Source organism: Aedes albopictus, chromosome 1 (assembly GCF_035046485.1).
Source record: "Aedes albopictus strain Foshan chromosome 1, AalbF5, whole genome shotgun sequence".
In the NCBI taxonomy this organism is placed as follows: domain Eukaryota; kingdom Metazoa; phylum Arthropoda; class Insecta; order Diptera; family Culicidae; genus Aedes; species Aedes albopictus.
Window position 1 is genome coordinate 278,741,505 of NC_085136.1, and position 12,373 is coordinate 278,753,877.

Sequence of the window (12,373 nt, forward strand, 5' to 3'; positions counted from 1 at the left end):
GGAGGAGAACCTTCTCGTAGATAGGAGTATCAATGCAACCAGCAGGACGCAACATGACACCAAAGAAGCGGAAGAAGACCGAACCAACCTTACTGATAATGATGACAGCGCACCCGTTACGCCGTTGGCCACTCACAAAAAGGACGAGCTTCAACTGCTGCTGGAGAAATCCAAACAGCGCGAAGAACAGGATGAAGAATCGATTGATGCTCCTCCGCTGTTGAAAGCAACGCTGCCGATCATCGAAACCGTTCCGTCGTCGGGTCCCATCAGTCCGGAGGTGATAACGTCGATGAGTGTTCCGGAGAACCTCGGCTCCATTCCATTGAAGATCGTCGAGTCGGACAAACCCCTGTCGCGATCCTTGGACAGTGCCGGATCGGCTGACTTTGGGAGTTCGTTCCTGGGAGGCAGTCAACCGCCGGCGTTTCCCCAGGAGCGTTCCTTTAGTTCGGAGAGCCTCAACAGCGAAACCTCCGTGGATTCCAACGATTCCAAAAGTAGTTTGAAAATCATCGAATCTAAGTTCGCTGCCCGGAATGGCACATTGGAGCGGCAGCAGTCGAACGCCGCCAACAGGGAAGCCCAACAGGCCGAGCAGTCAGCGAACACACCCTGCGGTCTACAAGTCCTCGTTCTGTGGAACAACGAAATCACCCGGAACGCAGCCCAAACGTTTTCCGATCTGATCGAGAACACGTCCACGCTGGAGATCCTGAACGTGGGCTGCAATCTGCTGTGCAACGACTTTGTGGCCAGCATCAAAAGCAGTCTCAAAGTGAACAGCAGTGTGACCAGCTTGGGGTTGCAGGGGGCGCACCTATCCGACAACGGGGCCAAAGTGATGGCCGAAGTGATCGAGTTCGGTGGCAATGCCACGCTGCAGCGAATCGATCTGCGGAACAACAACATTCTGGCGACGGGACTGGAACACCTCAACGAAGCGATGAAGTCCAACAAAACCGTCACCCGGATCGATTTGGACGATGTGCCGCGGCGAGTTGTGGTGAGTGGATTAGCTTTTTTGATTTTGGTAATTTTAAACTATTGCAACTTTTGTCTATCTTTCTCAGGAAAACTCCATCGACATTGGTCCGGAGTACGCCCGCCTACTGAACAGCCTCCGGTCCCAGTGCGAGCGTAACAAGAACCCACAGGAACCATCGGAACCGATCAGCACGTCGATCAAGCGCCTGCGAGGATCGCACCTCAATTCCCGGAAAATCTCCCTCACCTGCTCGTCGATCCGGGTCGCACCGAGTGGGACAACCGCCGGCGAGAAGCACCACCACCATCTGCTGGACCCGAGCAAGAAAACCGGTGGGCGATTACGTTCTCCATTGCCAAGTCCGATCCCATCACCCATTGCGTCGCCGGTGCCGAGTCCCTCGCGGAATCGCTTCCAGGTGACACGTGTCGGCGAGTCTACCGGCAGTACCAGTAGTCTCACCAGTATCAACGCCACGAGCAATACATCTACCTCACCGTCGCCCTCATCGACGGGAAGCTCGCCGACACTGTTTTTCGCGGCAAATTCGCGCTTTCGGGTAGTGACCGTCGAGGAACCGGCATCAGCACCACCGTCTTCGTCGTCGTCTGTTCCTAACTACCCCCTGGGGAAACTGTCATCCTCGTCCATATCGCCATCACCGCTTGTTACCAGTGGGATCAGTCGAATGCCACCTTCTAGCAGTAGTTCAGCGCCTGCCCTGTCCTCATTCGTCAGCTCACCGAAACTAACATCGTCACCGATTCTGCAGCAATCGGTTGCTACTAATACGAATCTGTCACCGGTGCTAGTGACGTCACCACAGCCTTCTATTGTGCAGTCACCACAGCCATCACTACAGCAACAACAACAGCCTCTATCGGCAACACCCGCTTCACTCCCACCGACACCAAAGTCCAAGCATACACGATTACCTTCCACTAGCAGTTCGACGTTGAACGATTCGGTCATTTCGTCCACGTCGATCGAAAGTCCTGATCTCGAAGTGAAACGGTTCATGACCGGAGCTGGAACCGTTAACACTGGCCATCATACTCGAACGCACTCCTCCACGATGGACGACAGCTGCTGTTCGTCTATCAGCAGTAGTATCGATTCGATCGACAACGTACACTTCATCAACAACAATAACAACAACAACACATCCATCAGCTCGACGGACGAAAGTTTCGATCTGATCGTTAGTTCACCTTCTTCCTCATCGATATCGATCGGATCGGTGAGCACAGCCCCTCTAGTAAAGTCCACCGCCAGTCAACAGGCGGACATTACACTTATCCCACAACAGAAACAACAGCCAGAACATCAACAACACCAGCAAAAGCAACATTCACAGAAACCCGTGAACCCAACGAGCAACAAAGAGTCCCCCAACCTACTGGGAGTCAATGTCAATCTGTTGAAGGTGAAGAACAATAGTTTGTCTAGTTTAGAAATGAGCACCAGCTCGCAGGAGTCGCTCCTGTACGATGTGCAAGATCTGTCCTCGGTGTCGTCGATATCGTCGTTGTCGGGTGGTGGTGGTGGCGGCGGGTCATCTTCGCTGGTCGGAGGTATTGCTGCCGGGACCGCTCGGTTAACAACGGCGGCGGCCTGCAGTGGCAATTCCAACGAAAACACTCTGACGTCGATTCAGAGCTTAGACCGGGACGTTCGACCAGGTAAGTAGGCGTGATGGAGTTGTTTGTAGCTTTAGAATAATTTTCGCGCTAAATTGTTCAGGCATGGTTGGATGCACCCTTTTTAGAATGTGATGAAGTCACGGAATGCTTTCGGAATTTATACCAGATTGCCGTCCAAATTTTCCTGAGCCCGCTTTAAACTTTCCCATAACTACATTACCCAGAGATTTTGCACAATTTCTACAACATTCTCACTGAAATTCCACCAAATTCGTACTAGAAATCCCCACTAGATAGCAGTGGCGTCGCGTCACTTTTTACCAGTGTACCGAATTAAAAATTTGCAATTGGAGGAAGTTTATGATCAAAATCAAAACGAAAATGAGTGAAGGCAGCTAGATAGATTTGAAGTCAAGGAATCGCCACTAGAGATAATCCGATGTAATCAGGAGTATGCTAAGGGTTTCCAATATGTTCTACTTACTTAGTTCCAGTCTTGAGCTAGCACCTATGGACGAAATGATCCTGGCAATCCTTCCTGGGCCAGGTCAAATTTCTGACGTCTACCTTTACGTCTTTGTTGAAGACTCGCCGCCATAAGCCTCTGCTGTGACGTCCTTCTAGGTTTCCATCTAACTTTTGCTTTCAGATTGCGTTTCGCCCCTGCATAGAGTGTGGCTGACCCACCACCACTTTCGTTTCTTTTCAAGAAACTTTGATTAGGTATCTTCATGAGGATCCGCTCATAAATCACGTAGACAAATAAACATTTATTTTAATTTTTGTGTGGGCAGATGTCTACTAGGGGAGAAGGAGGTCTGAGATTCCAAAATTTGGTCTATGTGGTTTATGAACAGCCCTTCTAACTTCTTGTTTCTCATGCATCTCCTTCAAAAGTAATTTCAGCCAGATTGCTTATTGCTTGTTCATCATTGATCTTGAATAGTCAACTTTGCGACAACTTTTTAAAATCTCTCTAATGTTGTATTTACGCTGATTTAAAAGAAAATTTCTAGCTTTATCTCTCTCCCTACCTTCATTCATAACTAATAGTGAATATCTTCTAGGTTGCTAAGCTCGAAACGCCTACCTAATGATTCCGCAAATTCTTCAATCGTCCGGAAATCTTCACTTGCCACGTTCAAGGTAAACCAAAAAGTAACGCCAACATCCATTGAACTGCTTTCGCTGCAAGCATGGGTCCGATCGACAGCTTTCAATCCCGTTCTGAACTAGCTCATCGTTAAGTTTCCGAATCGCTGACTTGCCCGCTTGCCTGACGCCATACAGATTCTTCTTTTTCCAAACCACGGGGTGAAAATCTGCTCAACACACACCTGAACAGGAAGGTCGAGGAAGAGTAGGGTTAAGGCCGTCTTCTACAACAAAAGTAAAAGGCAGGGCTACTCTCGCCTCGACCCACTAAACACATTCCTATGGTCGCCAAACCCTGCGTCTCTCCAGAATCACCATGAAGGCATTGACTTTAGAGAGGAGCTAGTGCATATCGCATCCTAAAGGTTAGGTGCTCTCACGTGCGTGTGATGCGACCATGCCTAGGCGAGTCCACGCTAGAAATGGGAGACCACCAGCTTACTGGTGGACCGACGCGATTGCGGACCTGCGCCGCGCCTGCCTACGGGCTAGGCGGCGGATGCAGCGAGCACGATCAGAGGAAGAGCGAAACGAACGGCGGGTGGTGTTCGCCGATGCAAAAGCCGCGCTTAAGACCGAGATAAGAGCAAGCAAATAGGCCTGCTTTGAGGGTCTCTGTCAGAGTGCCAATACGAACCCGTGGGGTGACGCCTACAGGATCGTTATGGCCAAGACGAGTGAAATGATGGCTCCTACAGAGCAATCTCCAGAGATGTTGGAGGGGATCATTGGAGGACTTTTTCCGCATCATGATCCTAGTTCTTGGCCTCCTTTCGTAGGACAGTCGGGGACTGGGGCTGGCGATGAGGAGAGGGTCACCGATGTGGAACATGCGGGGATAGCTAAGTCTCTTAGCGTAGGTAAGGCCCCAGGTCCGGAAGGAGTTCCAAACCTGGCCTTAAAAGTAGCTATTGCAAAGGCTCCCGAGATGTTCTGCTATGCAGAAATGCCTGGACGAGGGAGTTTTCCCAGAAGCTTGGAAGAGGCAGAGCCTGGTACTATTGCCAAAGGCGGGGAAACCACCCGGAGACCCGTCGGCATATAGACCAATATGCTTGATTGACACGGCGGGGAAGGTGCTCAAAAAGATCATCCTCAATAGAATGTAGAGGTTCACCGAGGGCGAAAATGGTCTTTCGAGCAACCAGTACGGCTTCCAGAAGGGGAGGTCCACTCTAGACGCTATCTTGTCGGTTACAAAAACCGCCGAGAAAGCACTCGAGCCTAAGAGGTGGGGAATTCGCTTTTGCGCGGTAGTAACTCTGGATGTAAGGAATGCGTTTAATAGCGCCAGATGGTCTGCTATTGCCGATGCGCTATTGCGTCTGGGCCTGGGGATACCGGAGTACCTGTACAAGATTCTCGGAAGTTACGTTCAGAATCGTGTACTAGTCTACGACACGGAGGTGGGTCGGAAGTGCTTCCACATAACCTCAGGAGTCCCGCAAGGTTCCATCCTGGGTCCGGTGTTATGGAATGTCATGTACGACGAGGTGTTGAGGTTAGTACCCAGTGGAAGTGGAGATTGTCGGATTTGCCGACGACATTACGCTCGAAGTCTACGGTGAAACGATCGAGGAGGTGAAGTTGACTACCGACCACTTGATCAAGGTTGTGGAGGCGTGGATGCAGTCCAGAAAACTGGAGCTGGTTCACCACAAGACTGAGGTGACGGTTGTTAACACCCGGAAGTCGGAGCAGCAGACGGATATCAGTGTAGGCGGACAGGACGCTCCGTCAAACACTTGGGCTGATGATCGACGATAAGCTTACCTTCGGTAGCCACGTCGATTATGCCTGTAAAAGAGCCTCCACAGCTATTGCGGCACTGTCTTGAATGATGTCCAATAACTCTGCGGTGTACACCACTAAGCGCAAGCTTCTGGCTAGTGTTGCTACGTCCATACTTAGGTATGGCGGCCCGGCGTGAGGCACCGCGCTAAGTACTAAATGCTACCGACGGAAGCTGGAAAGTACTTACAGGCTTATGTGTCTGAGCATCGATTTCAAATCGGCGTATGATACAATCGATCGAGAACAGCTATGGCAGATTATGCACGAATACGGATTCCCGGATAAACTGATACGGTTGATCAAGGCGACGATGGATCGAGTGATGTGCGTAGTTCGAGTATCAGGGACACTCTCGAGTCCCTTCGAATCTCGCAGAGGGTTACGGCAAGGTGATGGTCTTTCGTGCTTGCTGTTCAACATTGCTTTGGAGGGTGTAATAAGAAGAGCGGGGATAAACACGAGTGGGACGATTTTCACGAAGTCCGTTCAGCTGCTTGGTTTCGCCGATGATATTGATATTATTGCTCGTAAATTTGAGACGATGGCGGAAACGTACATCCGACTAAAGAGTGAAGCCAGGCGAATCGGATTAGTCATTAATGTGTCGAAAACAAAGTACATGATGGCAAAGGGCTCTAGGGAGGAATCACCGCGCCCGCCACCCCGAATTCATATCGACGGTGATGAAATCGAGGCGGTTGAAGAATTCGTGTACTTGGGCTCACTGGTGACCGCCGACAACGACACCAGCAGAGAAATTCAGAGGCGCATTGTGGCAGGAAATCGTTCTTACTTTGGACTCCGCAGAACTCTACGATCGAATAAAGTTCGCCGTAACACGAAGTTAACCATCTACAAAACGCTGATTAGACCGGTCGTCCTCTATGGGCACGAAACATGGACCCTACGTGCAGAGGACCAACGCGCCCTTGGAGTTTTCGAACGGAAGGTGTTGCGTACCATCTACGGCGGATTGCAGATGGAAGACGGGACTTGGAGAAGGCGAATGAACCACGAGCTGCATCAGCTGCTGAGAGAACCAACCATCGTCCATACCGCGAAACTCGGGAGGCTACGGTGGGCGGGTCACGTCATCAGGATGTCGGATAGCAACCCGACTAAAATGGTTCTCGAGAGTCATCCGACCGGTACAAGAAGACGTGGAGCGCAGCGAGCTAGGTGGGTCGACCAAGTGGAGGACGATCTGCGGACCCTACGCAGAGTGCGGAACTGGAGACAAACAGCCATGGACCGAGTGGAATGGAGGCGGCTACTATGTACAGCAGAGGCCACCCCGGCCTTAGCCTGACCGGTAAGGTAAGTTATGTGTCTGAGGGTTGCAAGCGCGTACCGTACCGTGTCACACGACGCTCTCTGCGTCATTACTGGTATGGTGCCTATCAGCATTCTTATCAGTGAGGACATGGAGTGCTTCGAAATGCGCGGCACAAGAGGCATACGCAGGACTGCCAGGATGGCCTCTATGGTCAAATGGCAGCGCGCGTGGGGCAGTTCCACCAAAGGAAGGTGGGCCCATAGATTGATACCGAGGGTAGATAGTTGGATTAATAGGCGCCATGGGGAAGTTACATTCCACCTGACACAGGTCCTTACAGGTCATGGTTGCTTCCGACAGTATCTACACCGTTTCGGGCATGCGGATTCTCCCGAATGCCCAGTGTGCAATGGTTTAGAGGAAACGGCGGATCACGTTTTTTTTCGTGTGTCCGCGTCTTCGCACAATGCATGACCGCATGCTTGCCACATGCGGGGAGGACACAAACCCGGACAACTTGGTCCAGAGGATGTGTAGGGATGAGTTTGGCTGGAACGCCGTTTCAACGGCTATTACCCACATCGCCTGGGAGCTACAGAGGAGGTGGCGCGTGGACTCGGAGAGTGGCTAGTCCAGATGCAGTACAAGAGGTGGTCCAGAGATTCGGAGTCGGCTTCGTAGGTCATACCGGTGCCCTGCGGTCGAGATCGACCCTTACAGCGATTAAGTGGCCGCGGAGAGGAAGTCCCGATAGCGGTGCTGTCGTGGCGTCGGTCTACTGGGTTGGATCCGAGCCCGCGGTTGGAAAGGGGTCCCCGGCAAGGGTCGGGGCAGGTGGAGACCCTGCTGTCAGCAACCTTCTGGTGCAGCTGATAGGTAGTGATACCCTTGCCTTCAGCAGGCCAGATAGGGTTGCACGTGGGCATCAGTTCTTGATGTCTGCAAAGCAGTTGGGCGCGAGCGGGGTTGACCTTGCTCGCCTTCCGAGGACAAAGGGAGTGGCGAGGACCACTCGGGAAACTGGCTAAGCGCCAGCCTGTTACCGTGATGGACTTTCCAGAGCGAGTCATCGATGTTCGTTGCTGCTAGGCTACGCAGCTAACCTTGAGGGTGCGATGTGCACTAGCCCCTCTCTGAAGCAATACTTTCTTGGTGGTTCCAGAGAGACGTAGGGTTTGGCGACCATAGGAATGGTTTAGTGGGTACGAGGAGAGAGTAGTCCTGGCTTTTACTTTTGCTGTAGAAGACGGCCTCAGACCTACACTACCCTAACCTTCCTGTTAGGGTGTCTGTTGAGCAGATTATTCCTCTATGGTTTAGAAGGAAAAAAAGGGTTAGCTGCGTAGCCTGCAGCAAAGAACATCGATGGCTTGCTTTGGGCAGTCCACCAAGGTAGCATGCTGGCGCTTAGCCAGTTTCCCGAGTGGTCCTTAGGATAATTACCACTCCCTTTGTCCTCGGAAGGCAGGCTTGGTCGACACCACGCCAGCATCTGCTTCCAACTGCACAGCAAGTATTACCCAGACAACCAGTCATCGTATAAGATGTTGCATAAGATGATAAACTGGAGGCCATATGCGTGCATGCCTCCATTTAGGCGCATGTAAAATGTACGCATATCGCCTCCACTTTAACATCTTATACAACATCTTATACGATGACTGGTTGACTGGGTAAGAACTGACACCGCGTGCACATCGGTTTGACCTTCCCGCAAGTCAAGGCTGGCTGATAGGGGCTTAGCCAGCCTGAATGGTCTATATGAAGGATCCCCGGGTGGTTTCCCCGCCTTTGGCAATAGAATCAGGCGCTGCTTCTTCCAAACTTCTAAGAAAACTCCCTCGTTCAGGCATTTCTGCATAGCAGACCTGAATATCTCGGGAGCCTCTGCAATATCTACTTTTAAGGCCAGGTTCGAAACTCTGTCCGGACCTGGGGCCTTACGCTGAAGGACCTTGCTATCCCCGCAATTTCCACATCGGTGGCCCTCTCCTCATCGCCATCCCCAGTCCCCAGCTGTTCTACGAAAGGAGGCCAAGGACTAGGACCATGACGCGGAAAAAGCCCCTTGATGATCCCCTCTAACATCTCTGAAGATTGTTCTGTAGGAACCATTACATCTCTCGTCTTGGTCATCACTATCCTGTAGGCATCACCCTACGGATTCGTATTGGCACTCGGTCTATATGGCCCTCGAAGCAGGCCTTTTGGATTGTCCTTTTCTCGATCTTCAGCGCGGATTTTGCAGCGGCGAACACCACCTGTCATTCGTTTCACTCTCCCTCAGATCGTACTTGCTGCATCCACTGCCTAGTCGCCCGTAGGCAGGCGCGGCGCAGGTCCGCAATCGCTTGAGTCCATCAGTAAGCCGGTGGACTCGCCTAGGCATGGTCACATCGCACGCACACGAGAGCATCGCTACCAGCTCGTCGCCGTCTAAATCAAGTAGCTTTCGCTCACGGCGGAGCGCTTCCCAAAATACCTGGCCAAAATACCTTGGCCTTGCCGTCTCTTCCTCTACCCGCTGCTTGTTGTTGTTGTAGTCGATATTGTAGCGAACCGCCAGGTGATCCCTGTGAGTGTATCTATCGTCTACTGTCCAGCTCGAACTTCGACTAAAGGCACTGGTACATACATTAGCCAGGTCAACATCTAGTATGGCCAGTGTCTCTAGCAGGATCTGACCCCGCTGGTTCGTGAAACGGCTTCCCCATTCCACGGCCCAGGTATTGAAGTCATCCGCTATTTTCACCGGCCTTCGTCCTGCCGTGAACTGCTCGAACGACCCGCGGAGGCGCATAACAGCTACAGAAGGAGAGCCCGTTTACTTTGGCGACCACGAAGCCCTCATAGGTAGTAGACACCAATTCCTGGTCGGGGTGTTTACCCATCGTCATTTTTCTGGACTCATTTGAGACCTAATTGCCGTTGTCGGCAGGTACTCGGTATGGGTCCGCTATGATGGCTTTATCCGTTCCTCCCTCAGAATCCGTCTGACAAAGCAGTTGCTGTGCTGCGTCACAGTGGATCAGGTTCAGCTGCGTTACCTGCACTGTGATTTGTCCACTGCGACTTTCTTGAACGCCGGGCACCTTGGACCACCCGTTGGATGCTCATTGATCACGAATTTCTCGGAACAAATCAAACATAGGTGGACTCGTATAGCCTTGTGCCTTATGGTCTTCGGCTCCGCATCGCCTGCACATCTTGCTCTTGTGAAGGCTTTTGCAGTCCCATGACTTGTGTCCTGGTTCCAGACTCCTGAAACAAACCTCCGGTGGGTCATGAAGGGTCAAATGGCATAATGACCAGCCCACCTCTTCCCTACTTTAATGGACTTATTTGCGTCCGCCACAGGTAGCTGTACCAAGGCTATCCGTGTCCCTGTCGACCCCTTCCGTAGCCACCTGCACCTCGCACTGTTGCCGCAGTGCCATAAAAGCTCTTCCGCTTCAGTGACCTCATCATCTAGATTCTAGTCGCCTCTGTAAGTGACCCCTTCGCTAAGTAGCTCTTCCGCCAGACTTTTGTAGGCGGCAGCTTACGTTCCTTATCGCGCTTAAGCTCTAGAGCAGCGATCCTCAAGTTTGTTTTTTTTAACCGTTTGCATAGCACTTTCTAGATCCATTTGTGAATCATTCAACACGTTATTTTAGGTTATTTTGGGAGTAGAACAACCTCCTTAAGAAACATTTTAAGAAATTCTACGGGAACATAGAGAACTCGGTGTAATGTGCGGCCCGCGTGCCGCACTTTGATGATCACTGCTCTAGAGGATCATTTCACCCGTACGAGCATGTCTGATAATGCGCATGTTGGTTCCCAGATCCACGAGCTTGGCGTCGTCGCTTCGCATCGTCCTCAAGACGTCCGAGTACTTAGACTGTTCGGTCTTGATGACGAATCCGTCGACTTTCAGTGTCTCGTGCATTCTTCACATCTTCAAGCAATTCCAAACTTTTCGTCATGTACCGCGTGGCTCCGGAATGCTTTAGAAGCCGTTTCGCTTCACCTGATTGAACGTCGAAAGAACAGTATAAAATGCATTTACCTTCCCATTCATCTGATTATCCGAACAGAGACCTCGCAATGTGTCCGAATTCGCTGCTTTTACGACATGGTGCCCCTTTCGCTTGAAATTTTTTCTTCAGCTTTGAATCGCTGTTTACAGTTGCCCTAACAGCATTGTTTTTAATACTTTTTTGGCTTTTTTCTACAAACTTGTTGAATATTCTAAAATGCAGAATTTTGCTGAAAATGACTACCTACTTTTTGTCTTGTTCGTATATTCAGGTATCAGTAGGTCGGCTCCAGAGGCACGTTCTCCTCCATTTGGGAAATTTGCGCCATATATTAACCTGTAAACACCCGGGACGATCTACTTTTGGCAGAAATGCAATATCTTCTTTGTTTTTAAACATTTTACCCTGGATTTTTTTCATAGTCAAGGGGAATAGTTGTGCTAAGAAATGCATGGTTCCTCCCCCCTTTGCACCCTACCCCCTTTTGCTGGTAGCCGAAAATACGTGGCTATTTTTTTTTGTATTTTTTATAAATTTTACATGTTTTTACTCAAATTTCATCTTTTTGCTAATCATCAATTGTTTTCCCTGATCCTTGACATGCAATGCATTACTACCCAACATAGTCTGTTGAAGTTTTGATCCCAGAGCTATTCTAAGGCCTTCAAAGTACTCCGAAGTTTGTGTCACAAATCCAACATCCTATACCAAGTTTTATACACGATGAATCATCACAGAACATAGTCTAGGCAGGGTACTCATAAAACCTCAAAGCACTCCTAGAATATTCATGGTACATGAATTGGGAGATCTAGGTCATCCAAATTACTCTGGAATTGATTTTCTTAAGATCTACAACATCTACCATCATTTGTGTTCACTATGTTCATGAAATTTAGTCACGTTGATGTCCATTAGACCTCGCAATGCTACGACCAACTCGATATTGTGGTAGTTGGACATTCCGTGAAATACAAATGGCCTCCAAAACACTTTGAAGTTTGGGTTACGATATCTACATACTGTATCATGCTTTAATTGTAAAAAATATTCGTGGGATGTGGTCTATACTGCTGATGGAGCCTCAGTGCACGAATATAATGCTTTTGGTACATTCATGGGGTATTCCAGGCTTTCCAAACTATTTGGAATCAGGACCTTCAAGTTTTACAGACTCTACTCTTGTTTCTCTTCACTCTATCGGCATAATTCTTTCACGATTGTGTCTGTTGCAGCTCATAATATTGCAAGTATCTCTATGTGTTGTTATTTGGGTGTCCACTGGTATTCAAATAGACCCAATGTATTTTGAAGTATGGGTCGCAATATCTGTAAATCTTATGATATTTTTATTGTAGCTAATGTTTGCCGAATATAATCTTCACTACTCTTAGAGCCTCGGAGTGCAATTCTGATAACTAAGCAACATTCACTTGGTGATCTAGGTCATCCAAATTATTCTGGAATTAAGACCTTCAAGCTCCACAAGCTCTAC

The 12,373-nt window shown here is 49.9% G+C and overlaps 1 protein-coding gene across 1 annotated transcript in view; it reads left to right on the plus strand.

Moving 5' to 3' along the window:
• The window catches only part of LOC109433664 (mucin-3B), a 37,407-nt gene that overhangs the window by 1,838 nt on the left and 23,196 nt on the right, over nucleotides 1–12,373 (plus strand). Inside the window, exons 2-3 of the mRNA XM_062860092.1 lie at nucleotides 5–1,006; nucleotides 1,074–2,670. Of these exons, the coding sequence (XP_062716076.1) occupies nucleotides 5–1,006; nucleotides 1,074–2,670 (2,599 nt within the window). The remainder of the gene's footprint in view (nucleotides 1–4; nucleotides 1,007–1,073; nucleotides 2,671–12,373) is intronic.